We start from the raw sequence: 22,846 nt of genomic DNA on the forward strand, positions 1-22,846 counted from the left end.
CCTTGCAAAGGCTGTTAGGCCTAATTGCCTGTCTTCTACATCTACATGCCTCTTCAGCCATCTTCTTTGTCTCAGCCCCTATGTGATTCTGGGACATGTAGTGTACTTTCTCAAAGTCAGGTTTTTCTACTTCGAGTGTGTTTTTAAGGGTAGCTTTAATTCCTGTAGTACTTTTAAAAGAGGGGCTGTAGGTTTTACCTTTATTATAGGAAGATGGTGTAGAGAAGGCAACATTTATGCCATTCTTTTTAGTGTACCCTTGGCAATTAGGAGGGCATTTGATTTTAGGGATAACAAAATATTATTTCTTTTGGTATAATATGCTTTGGTACTATGACTTTAGGGTTTACCACCCTAGATTTAATAAGAGGTTGAGAGACATTAAAATGACAATAAGCCATAACCTCTTGTGGCATAGTGGTAAGACTATCCCCGTCAGAGGAAAAATACTGCATCTCATCCCAAGGAATCTCCTCCCCACCCTGGGCCCTGTCTCCACCCAGGTGATCCTCCCGCAGTACACCACCCCCAGGGTTGCGATCAGGAAGCATCTGGCCAACTGGGAGGAGAATTTAGGCAGGGTTTCAGTGAGGGATCCGTAGGATTCTTTACATTAACCTTAACCTCACATTTGTTACGGCTATATGTGGGTATGAAATGTAAACACTTATTAATCTCTTTTGTACTCGAAACCCAGCTGGACATGTTGACTACTAATTACGCTTGTTTTGTAGTTAGGTTTGCATCCTTGTGTTTTGAGGGTTTTCTCCAACCCAGCCTTATTCTCTTTCATTTGGATTATTATTATTTTTTTTTTACTCCTGTAGTGCTGGTGGTTTTGTATTTTGGGCTACTAGCCTGTGCTGCTTCTTCTCCTTCTCTCTCAGACTGGGAGTGCGTTTGCTCGAAATTTGTCAATTTCTTCAAAGGACATATTTGGTAAACTTGAGATCCCTCCCCCTGTATTCATGTGGCCTTTCCTCACCCCATTAGGTATCCACGAAGATGTTATATTATTTTCGTGACCACAAAAGGAGGGTGTCCGCGCTGACAGGTGCAAAGGTATTATAACAGGCATTGGCAAAGCAAACAGGGCTGGCTTTTCAGATGCAGAGTAAACCTTTCATGCTCAGTTGGTGCTTTAAAAAATCTTAACCTCTGAATTTACAAAGCCAGAATTATTGGCTTTTCCACTGCTTGTTTAAATTGGATCATCTACTCGGAAAAACATGCAAAGATGGCACACTATACTGTGAACAATGCAGCCCTAATCAAAAGGGCTGCTGCTCACTGCAACACCAGCCCACCAGTGGCATATAGTGCGTGTTTAACTCAACCGGAAGGCCGTGGAAAGAGGAGGAGAGTATGTGAACTGGGACGGAAGTGAAGCAGAAATCCTTCGCCCTGCTGGCGACATATGTTTCCTCCTAGGATTGCCACGGAATCCTTCCCCCTCACAAGATCCTTCATCAGCAGCCTTTCCTAGACAAACCTCGTCGTGGGGAGTAGGAGGGGGGAGGAGTCTCTTTGGTTGCCTAGCAATAACAATGCAGCAACATTTCACAAATGCGGGTGAAATTCCTACAACACTCCTTCGTCTCAAAAAGACATTAAAATCAACTACACGTAGCATTTTAAATGGACTGAAATGCTGAGGGTAAAAGCTTGGGATGACTACTTATGTTAAAGAGACAGCCTTTGTGTAAATTACGTATCACTCTTTTCTGTTTTGGTACCCTCCCCCATCCATCCATGGAAATACGTCATCGAAACACGGGCTGTATGCTAGATTGAACAGCATGGATGAACAGCTGCTTTTAATCGGATGCACCCGAAACAATCTCACGTTACATCATTTTGAAATTAAACATGTATTTGGCGCATGCCCCAAACAAAATTGCCTCGTAGAGCGTCCAGAATTATGATTATTTTGTTAACCTATATTTATTCCCATTTTATTTTCATATTGCAAATAAAAATGCTAGCGTTGATATAATATCTTGCAATATACTAGGAAACATTCGCCTGGCGGACATGAAACGTTTCGCGCTGGCATTTCTGAATAAATAGTCGCTGGCAAGCATCTGTGGTTACCATTTTCTCTCCATGACTTGACATTCATAAATAAATCCCTCCCTCCCCCAGCATGCTCTCACTCCACCCCTTCAAGCGCCGTCCTTCATACAATGGACATACCCCTCTACTCCGCCCATCAACCATTAAAAGCAACATGAATGCGGAGAAATGAGACCTCGGTGACTTTCATACAGGAAGAACGCTGGCACAGATTCATCGGCGCCTGGTGTTCGGCTTGCTTTCCTTTGGCGTCGGGTTAACATGCACATGTAGACGCGGGAGCATGCCGCTGACGTTTTAAGTGGACAGTTCAATTGGTAAACTAAGGGGATTCTTCGTGCCTTCGTACTCGAAAGACAAGAATATGTCTAACGGAGGCTCAAAGCAGGTAAGAGAATGTAACCCTTAAACTGGCCCTGGGGGTGCTCCTGGAATAATGGAGGGCAGGGCCCAGTCTCACGTTAGGTCTGTGTTTCTTCGGTGATGGGGGGGGGCAGGCACGCAGTCAGCTGGTAACTCCTCCCAGAAAAGGTTACACGGGTTGAAAGTAGCCTTACAGTCGTGGCAGAATTGACTCTACAAATACAGCTGCGCTGCAGTGTCACCTCATTCATCGCCTTTAAGAGGCCTGCTGGGACTGATGCAGTAGGTGGCAGACGAGCCTTTCGAAGGCCTGTAGGCAGAACTCATGTTCTCATCAGATATGAGGTGGGCCACTGAAAGGGAGGCAGGCCGATCTGTACCCTGAAGTTATGTCATTCACCAGACTCACTTCTTAATGGCTTGTAAGGGTGGGGAAAAAATCAGCACTAACATGTTAAACCAGTGCCTCGGGAAGACCGGTGGCAGGAGTGGGGACAGTGGCATGTCAAGCCCTGCATGGTATGTGAGCGACTCCTTCCCAACAACGCTATGCTGACTTTTCAGAGAAGTTGGTCCTCATTAGGAGTATGGTAAAAAGTGGCAGGAAAGAGGGGTTAATTCTGTTACTGCCACATCAATGCACCGTCGTACTAGAAGTTTCGGTGGTAAGGATGGCGAACCTCCAACAGAAAGCAGCCGCCTTACTGACACAAAAACTGGTGGATTTACCAAGAGGGTGGTGGGGCCTGTTAGTCGGATTGAGCGGGAGGAGAGCAAGAGAGCTTTGATGTGCTATTGGCCAAGAAACCGGCCCTTGAGCGTTGGTGAGTTTTCAGTCCAAAGAAAAGCAGCCCCCTAGGCTGGTGGTTTGGCGTCCATGGACCTACTGTACAAGTTCGGTGCTAAAGAGTATTTGTTTCTTAGGGGTGTAGCAAATAGACACATTGGCCCTCATTATGATATTTCCGGTAGGCCGCCGGTAGTACTGGTGGCCTACCGGCAACCTCGGTTTACCGTTTCTGCCTTGTGATACCCAGGTAATGCCAGGATATTATGGGCGGGGGCTGCGGAGGTAAGGTAAGTTCCCATTCCCATGGCGTCCCATAGTGATTTTTCTGCCAGTAGGAGCCCGAACTGCCGGCAGGTCAGGCCTGCTGTAGTCTCTCAACCCCTACTGGCAGACACGGGAGTGAGCCCGTCTGGAAAAGGTTCCGATAAACGTTGTTTAACTGGCACTTTTGTCTGGACCGGCTCACTCCTAATGAGGGCCAATGTTGGAGCTGAATGCCATTGGGCACGAGTCGCGCAAGTCCAGCTCATAATTTTCATATTTGGAAAGATGATTGACTTTTGCAGGAGGTTGCTATTGACTTACAATTCCACATTGTTGGCCACTAAACTCCAGATATTAAAAATGGAGTCAACTGATTTTTTACTAGTTTAGCCTCCAGCCCATAGTCCACATTTTCACCCCACTGACATCACCAACATTTTAATTTTGGCTATTGGGTGGGTACTGCAGTGACAACTGTATGTGAAAACTACCAGCATAGGAAGATAATCTAGGAGAGAGATGGCATGCGGAGGAGAAACACAGATTCTAGTCTACAGATCTTTACATGGACACCTTCTATACCTGGATAAGCCTATTTTGCACTCTTCACCATGTTCTCCTCTGCAATCTCAAACCCTCCTCAACCTTCTCATATCCCCATCCTCCCTGTGCTACCTTTTGTTCTTCTTTCTTCACCCTAATTTCTCCCAGCCTCTGGACCTCCCTTCACACATACCTTTAGACGGTTTCAAATATAGATGGGGGGGCTTGGGGTATTCATTAAAGTAGGGGGATGTGGAGGGAGCTGCGGCAGTCTCCCCTGCATTTATTTTCAATTAAATCATTGTAAACAATGCAATGTTTTCACATTCGCAGTCATGGATTCTATGTATTCACATAGATCCCCTTAAGCCCGAGCGCACCCTATCTAGGCTTTTAAAAACATTATTCACAAATAGAAAAACGGTCCCATTGTTCACCGGATCACAGTAGGAACCCAGTATACTGAGACATTTTCATCATCACTTTCTCTGTGTATTTCGCCAACCCACCAAATTTGCAAATCTATATCCCCAAATAATCAAAATGGGGTGTGGGCGATTAACGGGTGTATGGCCATTTACCTCCCTATTTAGTTTCTATGTCATCATCGACAGTCATTTTTACGACTGGTGTTTTTACAAAGCAGTTGGCCGAAAAAAAGTAATCTACTTTTATTCTTAGGGGGGAGGGGGTGCTGCCCCCAAGCCACCCCGCCTATTTTTAAATGTTCCTGAACCCCCCCCCCACCAAAAATGTTGATGACATTTTTTACAAAGTGCTTTCGGAAGAACACCACACCCGCAGAAAAAACGAATGACGATGAAACAAAGTCGTACCATTTGTTTTGGGAGGCGGTGTCACCTTCTCGGGATCATCACTGTATACTAACTTGGATTGATTTTTAACCTCTACTTAATACACTACTCAGCACAAGCTAAGACCAATCTCATTGTGGGACGTTATAATGGAATCATAGTACATGTGTAGGTTACCTTATAAGATTGAAACCCCTGGATTTACCGGGAGCAGACAGCCTTCAAGGTAATTTATGAACAAATTAACCAAAATAGGTAGCAAACAAACTATTGATGGGCACCTCAAACTATATTTATAGGGGATGATATTTCATCTCTATTACCAAAATGTACCTTGACAAATATATAAATGAATAGGTCCAGAAGACGCTATGCTCATACACATATACTCCCAAGGAAAAGTTTTGTAGACCTCAGCATATACAAGGAAGAAATAACTCTTCACTACTGTATTATGGAGTTCAATCTCTTTATTTTTTTTTTTTTTTTTTTATATATATCAAGACGTCAAAAAACAGAGTTTGCTTACACAGAAACAATAGAAAGACATAGTATATTTAACACACACTATACCAAAACATTTTTGGAATGAACTCCAACACAGTGTGTGTGTAAACAAGAACCCAAAAATACGAGAGGTTCACATAATGTCATGTGCATATTCAAAGACAGATTAAAAAAACATATGGAACAATTGTACAGAACACAAAAATCATTTGGCTTGTGTAAAACAGCATGGATCTGCTGTAAGTTAAGGGAGTGGTGCGTCTACACCAGGTGTTTCAGCCGTTTATCGGAGGGCTAGGTGTGCCTCATCTTTAAACACGGCCTTCATCAGGACGGGGTTCTGCGTGAGGTGGCGTCTATGCTATGAGTAAATAAATTTCACAGGTACAGTGCTAGGGATGCATGTGCCGCAAGGGCTGGTCTCAGTATAGTCCTCGCAGTGGAGGCATCTCCGTTGTAAAAGGCCAATTCCAAGGAGGTATCCCAGCGGAAAAACACCAAGGCTTGCACAGCTCTACGAATGGCAGAGAATGCAGCCTCTGCGCAGCGCTTCTGGTGCTGACCCGCGGCTGCTGAGTCAGACGAAAGTGCGGGTGGCCTGGCTTCCAAGCGTTGGTAACCTACGTTACACCTCCTCCATCCTGCCTGTGCCACACCTTCATATCCCTCCATGGAGGCCATTCATACCTGAGGTCTTGATAAAGATCAAATCTACACAGCCATTGCCTGCTCGTGCACGGGCCGTCAGCTTATGGTCTGCTAGAAACTGCAATTCCTGAATAGGTGCTGCTGTTTCATTGACCTGGCCTAATCACAAGCACCCAGTAGCCAATCACTAGCCAGGGAGGTCCATGCTAGTGTGGCATGTTTTCCACGCCAAATGCTGTCTGAGGGTCAAAGCAAGAGGTCTGCCTTCATCCAGTAACCCTTTGTGATCAACAGTCTTATGAGAGCATTTTTATTTGGATTCTGAGTCCAAATCTGCTGAAATGTCTTCTTGCAGAGGTGTTCTGGTTGTGTTGCTGCATTTTAGCAGTGATTTATGATGTATGTAATTTTCTACTTTTGTAGAGCACCAAATTGCATTCAACACACCATAAGGGAAAATGGTAGGAATGCAAGCTTAAAAGAAAAGGGATGTGGTAAAATATTCTTAACCATTCACAGTACATCTGCGGTTATCCGAAAATATTTATGGACTCTAAAGTGAAGAGAGTACTTAGTTTAGAATGTGTGCATTAGACTGGGCATTACGAGACACAAACCCTAGGTCAAAAAGTAGAAAACATGCCCAGCAAACCAGAAGCATGAGACCAAAATGATCAAAGGGCCAACAGACAATAAAACGATCACCGAGAGGTTGAATTCACAGGTGCATGTTGTGTAGGTGTGTGCCATGACTGCCATGACTGAAAAGCCATCTTTTCACATTCTCTTAGTATTTTACATGACTGGGCTTCGCACCATTTTCTTTGGGGAGTGCGTCCCAAACTTTAGTTCCAACCACTGCAAAAGATCTTCCCACATGCCAAACTCTTTTGAAAAGCAGAAGGAGCAAGTTGCTGCTCTTTGAAAATTTCAGGTTTCTTCTCATGATGTATTTCGATGGTTGAGTTCAAGAGGATGAGCTGCTTTTTAATAGGCTCCTTTGGATGATGCACATTGACTTGAAAATTATCCTTTAGTTTGTTGGTGCATGGCTGTAGGATCCACCCCCCCAAATTTACGAAATCTTGTGGTTCGATGATCAGAATGTACCTGACTGCTTTGTTTGGAATCGGTTGGTTAGATGCAGAAGATTTTTGCTAAAACCGACATATCTGCAATTACTATGGTCAAGTCTTGGAAAGACACGTGCTCCGATCACCTGTCTATTGATGCCGTCAGATTTTTTAAGAAAATGGGTCAGACAGTAAGCATTTCCAGGATTAAAGCAGTGACAACCATTTGACCCATGAGAGAGTAGACCAGCTAGGAACATGAATTTTCGAAGGCCGCAAAATGCAAATAAGAGTATTACCCATATTTTGCTAGTCTGACAGAAAATAGAGTAAAAGTAGACCACTAAGTTTTAAAGGAGTGATACAGAGATCTGGCTATTGCAAATTGTCTGCATCTGTTCATGGAAACCTTGCTCACTACTGCAATGCCCGACATCTCAGTCCTACTTACTCTGCCCGCTTATCCCCTGACACCATTTCCGGCCTGCTACCTATGCTAACCATTTTAGTTCACCTTAGGATACATCCTCTGTTAATCCTAGTTGCACTGTAACCTATGCAATTTATGTAATTAGTAAAATTGTTATTATGTTGGTATTGTTTAATTTTGTAATGTAATCTCCTTGCCTGTATGTTTTTTTTTCTTGCAACCTTGTACAAATTGCGCCCTGGTGCCCCCGGGCCTGATGGTGTGCGCGTTATAAATATACAAATAATGTATGTCTCTGTGGCATTTGCACTTCATTGGATCTTGTCATGTTATGCTATGTTGCATTATTCAGTCTTTATATCAACATTTCTGCCATTTTGATGGCACTGCGAGATCTGCAAGAGAAAATGGCTGGGAAGGATACAGGTTAGTAGGAGTAGAGTGAGCAGGACAAGATTGCTCTGCCGCGCAATGTTGATGTGTTTAGATCTGTTGGAAGCAGGCTGTATATCATGTGTATGTTCTTTTGTGAGCTGTCTGGCGGCAGAAGTAAATGTGGCAAGTTTGGTAATGCAAGTGGTTGTTGGTAGTGTCTGAAATAGAAAAGCGTTAAAGATTATAGTGTTCTTTTGGTGCATCCATTTTGGGTTTGTGTTTCAGGATATTTGTGTGCAGGGTGATGTGTCTTAAAATGTTGGCCTAAGTTGTTTGCATGTTAGGGTTGTGTGTTGAGGTATAGTGGTGTTGGGGTAGGAGGTTGGAGATGAGTTGTGGCTTGCATTAGTGTAGAGTAAGTGGCATTGAAATACATTTTAAGGCGCAATGTTCAAAGTGCCACTTAAACCCTAACAGTGGGACCCTGGTGCTAAAACATTCATCAAAAGCAACAGGGTTGCAGACTCCGATAGCTGAGGCAGAAATGAGGTTTCACCAATTTGAGTAAGTGAAAAGGGTCAGGCAGAGTGTGAAGCTGTGCTAAATGTTTATTCCAGAGTTTAGCAATTTTGCTTGGTGAGTAATGGGAATACACAGTTCAATATGAGTTGCTAAGTGGAAGTAGAGGGACGGGTGATGGGACACACATTTCTTGATAAGAAAACAAGGTTCTAATGAAGAACGCCTCTTTCTGGAGATGGTAAAAGTGACCCCAGCGAGCCAGTATAGCTCGTGCAGAGTGGGGGAGAAATATCTGAAAAGGAAGTCTTAACTACCAAGCGGATGGACGCATTCTGGATCTTATGACCCTGTATGGTGTACTATACTAGGCCAAGATCGGCCACAAATCAGCAGTCCAGGGGCGATGAAACGGGGGTGTTTATTAGTGCCATATGGGGCGAACTTGAAAATATGTCTTTTTAGACTTGTGATCTCAGCAAACCTGCAGTGAATAACCTCATTAATACGGCCTCTGTCCAAAAATGAGATTCACAGATATTGCTTAATGTTACACAAATCGATAATATGGTTTCAGATTGACTACATTTCAGCTGGTGAGCATCCATCCAGGAGAGGGAAGAGCTCCATACCTTCTCACATTCTTATGACCCAAAGTGAGACAAGTCTCATTTTGGATGTGGTCACCTGAGAAGTCCTGATCAAGCAAACTAATCTTATCATTGATTCCAAGATGACGGAGACACTGGGGGACGATGCGATGGTTGACGGTGTGAAAGGCGGCAGGTCGAGTCTAGTAATGTCATAGCTCTGGTACCAATCCCATAGCCCATCCTCCCGATCTCATCAATGACCTACATCACTACCGATTTTTGCCCCCCTTCTAACATGAAAGCCATCTGGAAAATCATCAAGCAGCTTGGAAGATTCCAGAAAATGCCCAAAGCTGCAGTGGAAAAAAACCTTGCTAGGTCCTTTGAGTTCAATCCTGTGGAAGACCATCAGCTGGCATAGGGGTTGGAATTATATAAGTGTAGGACCACACATTGCTTTTGGTTAGATCAAAAACGTTTCTGTTCTTTTACACAGTAGTTCGGTGTTACCAGTTTCCTAATGTCTTTTTCAATAGAATCCTGGGCTAGGTGTCATTTAAAGCCAAAGTTTGGTGCAAAAGGACCAAGACTCGGACAACATTCTTGGTCACATTCTCTTTCACAACCTAGACAAAAATATGCATAGAGTGAATCCAGAGGATCATGTTTTTCTACAAAATCTTCGACTGTAGGGCAACCTCTCCACCTGTGTAGCACAAGTCTGTCAGCAAGGGTATTCATTTTGTTGGCCTTTTGAGGGGGAAAGTCCTGTGTCTGCCAAGGTGGATTCTACCGGATGCCGGTGTTTAACCCACTGAGCTATTGATACCATAGTGCCCTGCCACATTAAACGCCAGTCTGAGTTATTAGTTGCATTTCTTTGCACTGTGCTGCAAGCTTTTTTTAAAAGCCCTTGTGTATGTTCAGGAAAGGGGACGTTTATGGCTGAATGCTAAAGATAAAATATTGCAAGCCCCCAAATGCAGTGAGGCATGTAATTGCCCTTTCTAATTCAACATGTCCCTCTTTTCACGTTTCTGTGATTAGTTTGCGTGCTACATATCTCCTAACTTGCCTCTTTGAGGATCAAGCCCATCCTGGCTTGTAATGACTTGTAACTTTGTTTTTCACGTTGAGTACTGGCCTACAATTCTGATCATGAACAGTGATGTTGGCTAAAAAACAAGAATGGCTGAAGATGACCCTGATCGTAAGTTCAAGGACACCTCTGTAATATATGAAGGGGTTTTGGAAAGACTATCATTTGCTTTCCTGTAATAAAAACACCTATTTTATCTATACATACATTTTTATATATCTGGGAATCTTACAGATATGTAAATAAAGATTCTGCGATGGTATGGCTTCCTGCGGGCCCACCTGCACTCCACTTCTATCTCGGAGTTGCAGGTAAGTGGCAGTGACCTGCTTCTCTTGTGTCTGCCCTCTTCCCCCATTATTTCATCCTTCGTTCATGGTTTTTTTTCTTTGCATTTATTGTGCCCCTGTTCTCTTTCTCCCCTCCTGTACTGCTTCTTCTCCCTCATGTTTTTCGACCCTGAGACAAAGGACAGCTCCTGCAGAAGTGGCTCCAGATCATGTCAGCAAGCAAGAAGCCAGCAGCCGTCAACCAGCAGCGACTGACCAGGTAAGTGCGGTGCGGACAGGGGGCGCATCAATCAGTGCACCACACTTAACTGCCCCACCTATTATGTTACTCATATCTCACTTAATTCACTACCACCCTTCAGCTCTCATACAGATACACTGTGTTAGCCTCCCACAGCCTGGCGGATGGCGTGGCTTAGCCACCTCTCACATCTAGGTGAACTGTGTTCTAACTGTGCCAATTGGCAATATCTCACATATCACCCCTTTGGGCTACCACGCCGTTCTTGTTACCAGCGGCTTTTAGTCTGATGTACGTGGCCTGTGATGATGTGGTGGTCATATCTTGCCCTAAAGCCATTAGTTAACCATTCTGGATAACTCTAACTACTCACCTTTCGCATAACCTAATTATCCTGCTCCCCCAGGCACTTGGCCTACCTATGCCTGTCAGCCATAGTCTGCATTTATTTCACTTGTGCGGGAAATCCTCCTGAAACCAGCCTTGTTTGGTAAGGTAACCCCACTTTGCATCATGCTAGCTGTGTTAGTCAGCCACAGTTTGTCGCCTGCATATACCCATTTTTATTTAGCAACTGTTCCCCCTAATACTCACTGAGTTGTGAACTGTGTTGCCTAGCCATGTATCGCATCTAGGAGAACTGTTAGCAATATCTCACATCGAGGTGGACTGTACTCTTACTGCGCTAGGTAGTCCAAACCGAAATGTGATTAGCTTGCGTCACATCTTGCAGGAATTTGAATGTTAGCTTGCGTCACACCTAGATGGAATTGTGAATATTAGCTTAGGCCACCTCTAGACAGAAATGTTCATGTCAGCTTGTGTCACATATACACAGAGTTGTGATTATTAGCTTGCGTCACATCTAGACAGGAATGTGAATATTGGCTTGCGTTACATCTGTAAGGAATTTTAGATATCATTGTGTCCTGTCTAGATGGCAATGTCTATAACCAACCCTACTAATAAAAACTCATCCCTCTGCATACACCTCTCAAACCCAGAACTAAACACAACCATACCTTTAAAGCGCAGCAACCGCACACACTTCACTGCACTGCAACAACAAAAGAACCACACATAGGGCCTCATTACACGGATGGCTCTAAGGGATTACCGGCACCGGTAAGGGCACCGATGCCGGTAATCCCTTAGCGCCATACTACGAGGTCCCTCAGTGGGTCCCGTCCTTAACGTGTGGTCAGACCACACGTTAAGGAAGGGACCCGCTGAGGGACTTCAGTGCAAATAACGGTACCGCTAATAGCGGATCACCTGGGTGGAGGAGACTTGGGGAGTTATTTGCTCCTTCCCCATTCCCATTGAGCCCTATGGGGGCTCAAATGGGAATGGGCTCAAATGGGAATGGGGAAGGGCCATGGTGAATGGGGGAATTACTGCCCCCTTACACCTTGTAATGGGGCAGTAATTCCGCCATCCACCATGGCGGACACAGTAAAATACCGGCGGCAACCATGGGGCTATTACCGCCATGATTACCCCCTACCGTGTAATGAGGCCCATAGTCTTGTAGAGCAGCACATGAAGGCTACCAACCCAAAAATACACCTAAAGTCAGCGAACGGTGTAAACCGATCTGAAGCTGCCAACAGCACATCACCGCTCTCCTGCTCTTTCTCCCGCTCAGTCCTACTAACTTATCCTACCCTCTTGCCTTTCAGGGCCGCCAGAGCGCCAGGGGACCACTCCGGTGGTGACAGTGCGCAGTATACATATCCTTTAACATCAACACAACAAAAAATCTTTTAATTTCACTTGCCAAGTGAATTGATATTGAAACCTGAATAGTAATATTAAGTAGACCGAGACAACTGAATGGATTTTAGGATATTTTATTAACTGAAAAGGAGGGTTGGAAAAGGCCTTCTTGATTTCCCAACCTAAATAAAACTAAGGATAGCCTGTGTCAGGAAGTCCAAAGCAAATGTCTGTCTGTGTCCAGAACCTATACTTGCCCTCACATCTAATTGTATATAATGTGTAGGGATGTCTGTATCAAATGAGAAGTGTTCAAATAAAAGGGTTTTCCCTTCCCCAAGGTTCCAATAGTTCACGTTCTCAAAGAGGGGTTCCCATCCCCAAGCTTTCAAGTCCTTCAATGTTCTCAAATAACACAATCCTTTCAAATCTCTCAATGTTCCAAAATAACACAATTCCACAATAGCTTCAAAGCTCTTCGGGTTTAGTTACCTTTAACCAATTTATAAAGTTCAGTTCCTCAATTTCAGTTCACATATGCTTTCCCTTGGTTCAATCACAAAGTGGTCTTTCCTTTGGTGGGTGTACTCGGTCTAGGCGCAGTTGTCAGACCACACAGTCCACCCGTTACAGGTCCTGCACGCGACACACCTTACTTGTATTTGCTTCATATTTATCGTCCCACAGTTTGTCTTACTCTTATTTCACATGGCCTCGATACTTTATTATAGCCTGCTTTATCACCATTCACTTGTTTTAGTAGCTTTTGCTTGCAAAGACCAACATGGGCTTCCCAGTACACTCTCCTGCTAGGAACCATATCCACTGTTTCACTTCTTTTGACCACAACCTCTGGCACCCTTTGCCAGGTTTATATCTGTTTGACTCTTGGCAATGCTTGCTTGAGTCTTGCTTGAGTCTAGACAATGCTTGTTTGCCTCTTGACAATGTACATTACAGCCATTCATTCTTTTCAGTAATAGCTTGACTTTTGGCAATGCTTCTCTGCCTCTTTAACAATCCTGCATCCACTGTTTCAAGTTTTCTTAGCTTCTTTTATTCAATTGTCACGCCCCAGGATCCCCTTGCCTTCTTGGCAAACTCGCCGGTTTCCAGTCGCATGTCTGTCAGCTTCGGTCTGCCGCTGGAAAACCTTCTTCGGTACACGCGGCTTCGCACCACCTTTCCACGGCCTCGGGTTCCCTTTTAAAGGACTTCGCTTCACTCTGCTGCCTTCCCTGGGGCACCAGTAAGCACTGTCCTTGCGGTCCTGCAGCTGAAAACGCCCAGGGAGCGTCTCTCTGCTCCCGACGTCTCTGCAGTGTTCCACAATGCTGGATCTGCTTACACCAGCTCACTTGCGAGTCTCGACCTGGCTTCTCTCCGATTCCCGCTCCTCTGCTGATGCAGCTTCTCCGGGTCTCCGCATCCCATGCCGTGTTCCCAAGAGCAAACCAAAGTTCCCCTCTTGCCATGGTCTCCTCCTTTAGTTCCCAGCATCAATTAAGGTTTTAGGAAGACTAGACCGCCCTTTATCAAACCAACAGTATTTCTTCAGTGTTTGATACCTCTTCCTCGTCCCATTACCTGACTGGTATTTACTGGGAGATGATTTATGTGAAATATAGGGAAGGGACTGGTAGTAACCTGCAAAGGCCTGGGGGATATTAGACGCATTAGAAAAGGGAAATGGGGACTACCATGTCTCACCCATGAGTGCCTCATCCCCACTCCCCAAGTCTCCTCCACCCAGGTGATCCTCCCTCGAATATCTACCTTTCCCTGGCCATCTGGGAGGAGGATATATAGGTGAAAGAAGTGAGAACGCCCTCAGATTCCTCACATAACATAATCCCACAGCTGAGCTTTTACTTATGAAAACATGCATAGAACATTAAAGCATAGAATCGCACTTAATGAAATGTGTTCTCATTGAAATTAAAGCTACAGCATCATAGTTATAATGTACCAACAGTCAGTGAGCCATTAACATGCACATTAAAATTAAGTGCATCACATTTATTCCAATAAATGAACACAAATATAACACTCATAGTTCACCAAATTCTGTCTTTTTGTCACTAAGGATGAATTTATACTAATAAATGCCACTGTGCAAGTAAGTTACCTTACATCTAAAATGCTCTCACAGGGTGAAGGAAGAATCACATGTTTCACATGGACAGAATTAAATACTTTGTTTGCCTGATTTTATTTCTCCTGCCCTAGGCTGGCCACAGATACTATTGATAGACACACACGGCAGTCAGGAGGGTGCCTGCATTCTTAGCCTCGCAACCTTCCTGACCCCAGCTGTGCAGCTCGAAGGAAGCCAGTGGGTGGGACCCATAGCCAATCCTCAACGTGAATTGCACAAAGAGGACATTTTCAAATTGTACCCATTGTCTTTGTTTTCCCGGTAGGTGATCTACCAAAGCCCATGACACCCTTTTCCTTGGGTAGTATCAGTGTACTGTTGGCAATACACATTATTTTCCCTGCCCACAACGTTGGTAGCTTAATCGGAAGAGATAATCTAGGCAGGATGTACATTTTAATGGTCGCAAAACGTGCTGCCCGGGATAGTGTAATCTTCGACCAACGCTGCATGTCCCTCGTAATTTTATCCCACAGTGGTGGATAATTAGCTACATATAGGTCAATAAGATGTCTTGTGATACGCACCCTAAAATGCCTAATGCCCAAAGTTTCCAATTATATGCCATGGTTTGCAAAGTGACAGCCCATCTGTTGTAGGTCATCTGAAAGAGGTAAGGCGACTGTTTTCTTAAGGTTTATTTTGAATCCTGAGACAGTCCCATAGTTTCAATGAGCGCTGTGACTGATGTTTCTGGGTGTGTGATATACACCATTATGTCATCTGCAAACAAAGAAAACGGGTATTTCCTATGATGCCTCGTCAGTCCCTGTATGCGCTCGTCCCCATGGATAATCCTAGCCAGCGGCTCCAATACCAATGTGAAAACCAGGGGGGAAAGCGGGCACCCCTGTCTGGTACCGCGGGTCAGAGAGAATTTGGCAGATGCCACCCCATTGACAATAACCTTGGCCCTAACATCTCTATGCAGTGCTATAGCTCCTGCAAGCCATCTAAAGCCAATTCCCACTTCCTGTAGGACTGTTTCCATGAAAGGCCTCTCTACCCTGTCAAAGGCTTTCTCATCCTCTATGAAAATCAAGACCGGGTCGACCTCGCTTCCATCCAATGCCGCAATTAAATCTAACTTTTTTGGGGGAATTGGCTGGTCCTTGCCGTCCCCTGATACAGCCTCCTGATCATTGTGTATTAATTTAGGCAATATGTGTCCCAGTCTTTACACAAGTACACAGGCAAATCTCTTGGCATCAACGTTGAGCAGGGAAATTGACTGATATGACCCACAATCTACCTTGTCCCTGCCTTCTTTTGGAAGCACTACTATCCTAGCTTGTGCAAAGGTATCTGGAGCTATTCCCATATCCATCTCCTTGAAAAGCTTGGTTAAAAATGGGACAAGTGTGCTGTGCACTCTATAAAAAGCTGAGGTGTAACCGTCCTGCCCTGGTGCAAGCCATGATTTTAATTTAGCAATTGCACTCATCAGTGCCTTCTATCTGGGCACCCAGGATGCCATCCTATCTTCTATCACAAATGTTTGAGAAGTGTTTTTGTTTGAGAAGTGTTTTTTTTAAAGATGTATTCTTGTACTGTTAAAGTCTCCCTCATCCCTTCCGATGAGTACAGGTGTGAGTAATATTGGCCAAATCTTTGTACAATTTCTGGCGGTTGGTTTAGTAAGACCCCTCTATCATTTCTAATTTTAACTGTATGGTCTGCCCTTTGGCCTCTCAAGTGGGCTGCTAACAATGTGTGGGATTAATCGCCTTATTAATAATGTCTGCTTCAAAAAGCAGAGGTGCTGCAATAGCTTCACCCTTCCAAACCTTGTTAAGCTCTGACGTCCGCTCCCTAATTTCCTGGAGCCTATTCGCACTGGGCTTTTGATCTTGGCCAACGTCCGATTCCCATGATCCCTGGTGTATAGATAAGCCAGATCTGGGCTGGGCCACTGCTGTCTACCCTTCCTACCGTTGTCTTCCTCCTGATCGTTTTTTGTTTAGCCAAAGTTCCCCCTTTCAAGAATATTAATGCTAGTTGGGTAAAGTTGGCTGATGCCCACATGTCAGGTGGGTGTTATGGAGTCTTATGCTCTTAAAAGTAATAAGGTTGAGAACTGTTTTCACTCACAGGTTTTAAGTAGGTTAAAGGTTTTTTAGCCTCCGGCAAAGCATTAAACCTAAATAAGGCAACAGTAGTGAAACACAATAACACCTCCTGTAACACTATAGTTAATTAGGAAGGCCACTTTCTTCTCTGTCATCTTTGTTTCATTGGACTTATGTCACAGGGGGTCAAGGACCACATATATGAACACAGGTGTGGGAGCTGTCTGTCACCCACAAGGATGTATATTCTTTTCCTGGCACTGCTAAACTATCCCAGAACAAGTTGTCCCTGGTTGGAGTCGGCTTTGTAATTGCCGGCCCATACTTCACTTGAAATTCCTGGACGTAGCTCATGACTACTTCTTCTTGCCCTTCATCTTCAGACTTGAATGGCGCCCAGATCTCGACGCAAGGGGAAGATATGTTTCTAGGGAAATGCTGGGTGAGATCACCATTCACCTTTAGAAAATTAAAGCGTCACTGCCACCAGAAGGTTTAGCTCTCAGCTAATCGCCATATCCCCCACCATCTTGGATATAATCTATCCCTTTACACTTTTTACTTGACCTCTTACTCTGAGATGAAACCCAAGTTATCATCTTCCTTCTCCCTCACCACACTTCTCCAACAGCATTCCACACCATGTAGCACTGCATCACCATTTGCTGAGTCCCACATAAACAGAAATCCTAAACATCCTGTCATCCACAGTTCCTGATATCATGCCGCTACCACTAAGGACTAAGGATGATAAAAACGCATGGTCTAAGTGGATACACTAGACAGGATGTTATAAAGGCCTAGAGGGCAGGAATTTACTCATTACATTTCCGGACACTGATTACATGATATGAAGGTCATTCTGTTACTAGTGTTAATCTGATAAATGAGCGGATTGTAATTATTTGATGATTGGGAATATTCCACTGAATGTGCCTTATTTAATTTTTTTTTTGAATTGCTGTTGAATACAGCCCCTGATGAAGAGAGATGTGATCTCAAAACACGATGGTCTTGATGAATAAACCCTTATGAAAACCAATGAACTCATAACTGTGCCACAAAGGGGGCTACCAACCCAGGAACACACAGATTACCACAGAAAAAGCAAAAACAAAGAGAAACAACCACAAAACAAGAAGACCTCAATTACGACCAACCTGTCACAAAGAACGGCCCAAACGATTCAATAGACCCAAACCACAAGCATGATAACCAAACTCGCAAAAATGTCAGAACGAGCACAAGCAGCCTACGGGGTGGGAGCAGAGGCTTACGGGGCGGGAGCAGAGGCCCAAGTCACCATCGGGGCAGGACCTGCATCTAGGGTAACTTTCAAACAGCACCCAAACCCATTTACACTGCAACCACACCATGACCAAGGTCAGAGGTGGGAAGAATGGATGGAGGAGTTTGAGGACTTTATGATGGCTATCAACACTCACCCAACAAAACAAACATTTTTGCCAATCTAGCAGAAAAAGAGATCAAAGGGATCTTGAAGACAAGATCTTTTCTTGCCTATCGGCACCTAATCTCTGCCATCAACAGGAAACTAATAATCCTCCCCAACAGAGACTATGAGTGGTAGACATTCAATCAGTGTACACAGCTACCCCACGAAACAATCGGAGAATTCATACTCCGACTTAAAAAAAAAAAGATCACTTACTGTGACTTTGCCAATTTCAATGACGATGTAGCAATTAGACTGCGGATAATCGAGGGCTGAATGCATATCCAACACCGTATTACGTCCACGAACCCTACGATAAATCACCCGCCAAATGAGAGTTCACCAAACAGAGGACCAATACTAAACACATGACAGATACCACAAAGAGTATGTCAGACTCATCAGCGAGACATCGGATGACCGCACAGCACCAAAGGTTGCAGTACAAATTGGAGACCTAAGCAACCTGTTCATCGTATACACCGTAGCGACGGTCAACGTCATGAATGAGGGCACCTATCACACCATAGCGACTGCCTACCCACTATACCCGTTTCAGGCCCACATATTCTAGTGGGGAGCAGCCCAACTGCTCCAATCCAAAGGCCAATTCTGATGCGACTTGCTTCACAGAGGACGTCATCCACAACCCAACAACAGGACAATGCCTCCCTAGCTACATGACCGCCCGAGCCCTAGCATTGATCGACATCCAGTACGACTCCTCTGACATCGTACAAGGATTACCCCCAGGAGCCCAGGTCATATGCTCCATACCGTGCAGAGAGCTGGACATTCAAGTACTCCAAGCCACGTTCCCAAAACTATTTAAAGGGGTGGGCATGTTAAGACACCGTCATATTTCCTCCACATAGTTTAGCCGCTGCCTCAGCACCCCCGCAGATTGGGATTCCACCTACAGGCCCAAGAAACGCAAGAATTACAAATCCTATTCAACAATGGTATCATCAAAAGAGTAGACGGCCCCACACCATGGGTATGCCCTCTAGTTGTCGTACCAAAGGGAAATGGCCGTCTGCGCCTCTGTGTGGACATGTGCAGACACACCCGGGACTGAACATCAAGGACATGCTAGTGAAACTCAACCAGGCCACCCGCTTCTCTAAACTTGACCTAAACCAAGGGTACCACCAGGTGGTGATTGATCCGCCTCCAGACCAATCAACACATTCACTAAACACAAAGGGTTGTTCCGCTACAAGTGGCTCAACTTCGTAATATCCTCCACTGCGGAAATATTTCAAGAGCCAATTCACAGGCTGATATCCCCGATCAACTCCCTCCACTATTAATTTCTGGAATCGCACAAGAACAAGACACCGCACTGAAAGCAGTGTGACATTCTCCACAAATCCGGACTCGCCCTTAACGGCCCCAAGTGTGCCATCAACAAATGAAGCCTGCGCTTCTTTGGACACATCTTCTCAGACCAGGGTATCACTGACGACCCCGACAAAATATGCATTATTTTTGGCTTAGCAATCCCCCACTTGGGTAGCAGAACTGCTATCATTCCTAGGGATGGCCGGTTACTGTGCCCACTACATGCCAAACTACGTCACCCTCATGGACCCCCTCTGAAGACTCCTCAAGAAAGATTTACCCATTCGAATGGGAACCACAATGTCAAGAAGCATTCAATATCATCAAGGAGGAACTTACCGACAACTTGCATACCTTAACCCAGAGTGTGAAACGGAACTCACTGTTGACGCCAGCCCTGTCGTCCTCGGCGCCATACTTGCCCAGACGAGCCCTGACAAACACCACGAGCGCGACATAGTTGCATACGCTAGCAGAGCCTTGTCGCCCAGAGAACAAGCATACTCCCAAGCCGAACGTGGAAATCCTGGCAGCTGTATGGGCAAGTTTCATCACTTCATTATTGGCAGAGGTTACACCCTCCTCACAGACCACCAGGCACTGCTCTCTGTTCAGCATAACCAAAATGCCCCTGCACATCGAACAATGGGGCATCCGACTCCAGGAGTACGACTATCAAATCATTCATAAACCAGGGGGTGAGGACAAACCAGCAGACTATCTGTCCAGGCATCCAGAAGGAAAGACGAGTATATCTCATACCTGTCACTCAATGCCCTCCCCTGCCCTCACGACTCAGATGTTTGCCAGCAGAAGCGGAGCCGACCTCACGATACAGGCGGCGATATGCCTCCCCAACACAAACCAATGGAAACACCTCAACACAGAACAGTTTGCAAACGAGGAGGTGGACAAGAAAGAGCTACACAGAATGGCTAAAGAACTCGCCACAACTGACCAAGGAATACAGCTTTGAGAAAACCGCCTATTACCCAAAAGCTTGAGAAAAGCACTAGTGACCATAGCCCATGAAGGTCACCGGGGGATCGCAAATACCAAAGAAATATTGAGAAACCAAGTGTGGTTCCCATACATGGATGCAATAGTAGAGGACACACTGACCCACTGTATACCCTGCAAAAAGACAGTGGTGAACAGTCCACCATGTCCAGTCCAAATGGTATCACTACCGGATGGACCCTGGCAAAGAATAGCCATGGACTTCTACGGCCCGCTCAAGGAAGGGGGACACCTCCTCATAATAATAGATGAATACTCAAGATTCCCGCTAATAAAACATGTACAATCCACCTCATTTCACCATGTTGTAGGACTGGTTGACAAACTCTTCAGTGATTTGGGGATTCCCAACACTGTGAAGATCGACAATGGCCTGCCATTCCAAGGACAAGACTTCTACAAATTTGCCGCCCACCTGGGCTTCCGCCACCAGAGGATTACACCACTGTGGCCACAAACCAACGGCATGATTGAAAGTTTCATGACCACCATCAAAAGAACCCGACAGAAGGCCGCCACCGTTCAAGCATCGCTTCCCGAGGCGATATGTCAAAGGCTGAGGGGCTACAGAAACACACCACATGAAGCCAGGGGACGGACGTCCCTGGAGCTGATGTTAAGTACAAACCGCACTCCCTTACCACAAATGGAGGACTACACACCATAGCAAGATGCAGAAATTCAAGAAAAGGATGCAGAAAAGAAAGGCGAAGGAATGTGCGGACCAACATCCGCTCCCAGTTGGCAGTCGTTCTAGTAAGACAAAGACAACAAAGGAAGACTGGCCCGAGATACTGCCCGGAACTACTCCTAGTGACTGAGGTGAAGGGCCCAATGGTTACCACGACTGGAGATGGAGGCCAGATACCCTGTAATGCCTCCTTCTTCTGCAAACTACACCTGGAAGAACCAGAACTGTCAGACAAGAAAGCAGATGAAGACGAAATGGCAGTCGCCGAAGAGGCAAGTGACCACCGATCATGGAGGAGTCCGGGGAAAGTCGTGAATCACCAGGCCGCCCGCGGCGGGCCACACACAAATCCCTCCGCCTCATTGAACAGATGTAAATGATGAATCTCCCCGATAACCAAGCGGGAGGTGTGTGACGAGAGTGGAACGCAATCCCTTTAAGAGGTACAGACCTGGAGCGGGAGGTGGCAGGTGGGAGGAAGAGGAGGGGCAGAGGAAGGAAGAAGGCAGTTAATGTAAAGGAATAAAGAGGTGAAGACGTACGCTACAGAGCCTTCAGTGTCGTATGTTGGGGGGGGGGGGTAGGGCAAGGAGGGCCACAACAGTTCATACATCATTTCCTGTCTGCCTCCATCTACAACTCATAGATGGCCTGTATGCTGTTATATAGATATTGTTGTGAAATCACCTCCTCTTTCGCTGTAGCATTGTGTTCTTGGAAGCGTCCATAGCTCATGAATCTCTGGGTTTGCAGGGATGTACTCACGGACTGGACTGCCTTGTGTTTCAGGTATCGGTCGTGTTGAGAGACTGCACCCTCTACTTCTCCGAGGATGAGGATTCTGAAGACTGGCAGAAGATGCTCCAAGGGGATGCAAGCAAAGACAGCAACGATCTGCTGTACCCAATAGGTAAATAGCGGAGCTTCGCTTATAGGAAGAATCTGTCTAGTGGGGACAAAAATCTTCAATTTGCACTAATGTTAGACAGTTGATAAAACTGATACTTTACATGGAAGCAATCACTGTTTTTCATAAAACGCAAAGTAAATTAGACTGTCTTCTATTTTGATTCCGAAAATGCAAATGGCGAACAATTTAGGGACAGACCACATTGAGCAACTGTTCAGAAAACTAAGCACTTGCCAAATATTAGAAGTAGGGTGTAGAATTCCTGAGAGCCTGTAAGACTGAGACATGGCAATATTCACTAATATGGACAATGTTTCTGATGGCTCCCAGCAATACAGTCACCACTGCAGTGCCGGTCTCCTAAAGGCCTGCTTCCCCACACTTGCATTTGCTGCTTTATAGTAATTTTTTCGACTGCAGTCATTTTTTCGAGAAAAAAAATGTCGAAAAAAAAAGTCGAATTTTTTTTAATGCATTTTTTTTCGAAATGGGGGGGTTCCCCCTAACCCCCCTTTTTTTACATTTTTTTTTTTTTTTGTTTTGTTTTACCCATTTTATTTTTATCCCGAACCCCAAAATAAATATATAATTAAAAAAAACGGAATTCGACTTTTTTTTTCCGACATTTTTTCGAAAAAATGACCGACCACCGCATTTGCTATTGTCATCCCACCTCCTCTTTCCCTTTGCCCGGCTCATCACTCGGCTCAGTCCTTTAAGAGTTGTAAAGGAAGGAAGATTTGAATTGTTGCAGGCCCTTGGTGACAGTTGCTCGTCAGCAATATGTGAATGTTTTGGGGGGATTTTCTTCAAAAAAGCGGGGGAAACCACCAGGCATCGGTCTCATGGCCAG

The 22,846-nt window shown here is 45.0% G+C and overlaps 1 protein-coding gene across 2 annotated transcripts in view; it reads left to right on the forward strand.

Moving 5' to 3' along the window:
- Window positions 1-1,436: 1,436 nt before the first annotated feature.
- The window catches only part of LOC138567576 (zinc finger protein OZF-like), a 119,201-nt gene continuing 97,791 nt past the window's right edge, over window positions 1,437-22,846 (forward strand). Inside the window, exons 1-2 of one of the 2 annotated variants that reach the window (XM_069645941.1) lie at window positions 1,442-2,464; window positions 21,873-21,993. In XM_069645941.1, coding sequence (XP_069502042.1) covers window positions 2,441-2,464; window positions 21,873-21,993 — 145 coding nt within the window. In that variant the 5' untranslated portion in view covers window positions 1,442-2,440. Of the gene's footprint in view, window positions 2,465-21,872; window positions 21,994-22,846 lie in introns of both variants that reach the window. The other variant, XM_069645942.1, reaches the window with a different exon arrangement.

The sequence above is a fragment of the Ambystoma mexicanum genome, chromosome 2p, assembly GCF_040938575.1.
Source record: "Ambystoma mexicanum isolate Mex_15411 chromosome 2p, UKY_AmexF1_1, whole genome shotgun sequence".
Classification (NCBI taxonomy): domain Eukaryota; kingdom Metazoa; phylum Chordata; class Amphibia; order Caudata; family Ambystomatidae; genus Ambystoma; species Ambystoma mexicanum.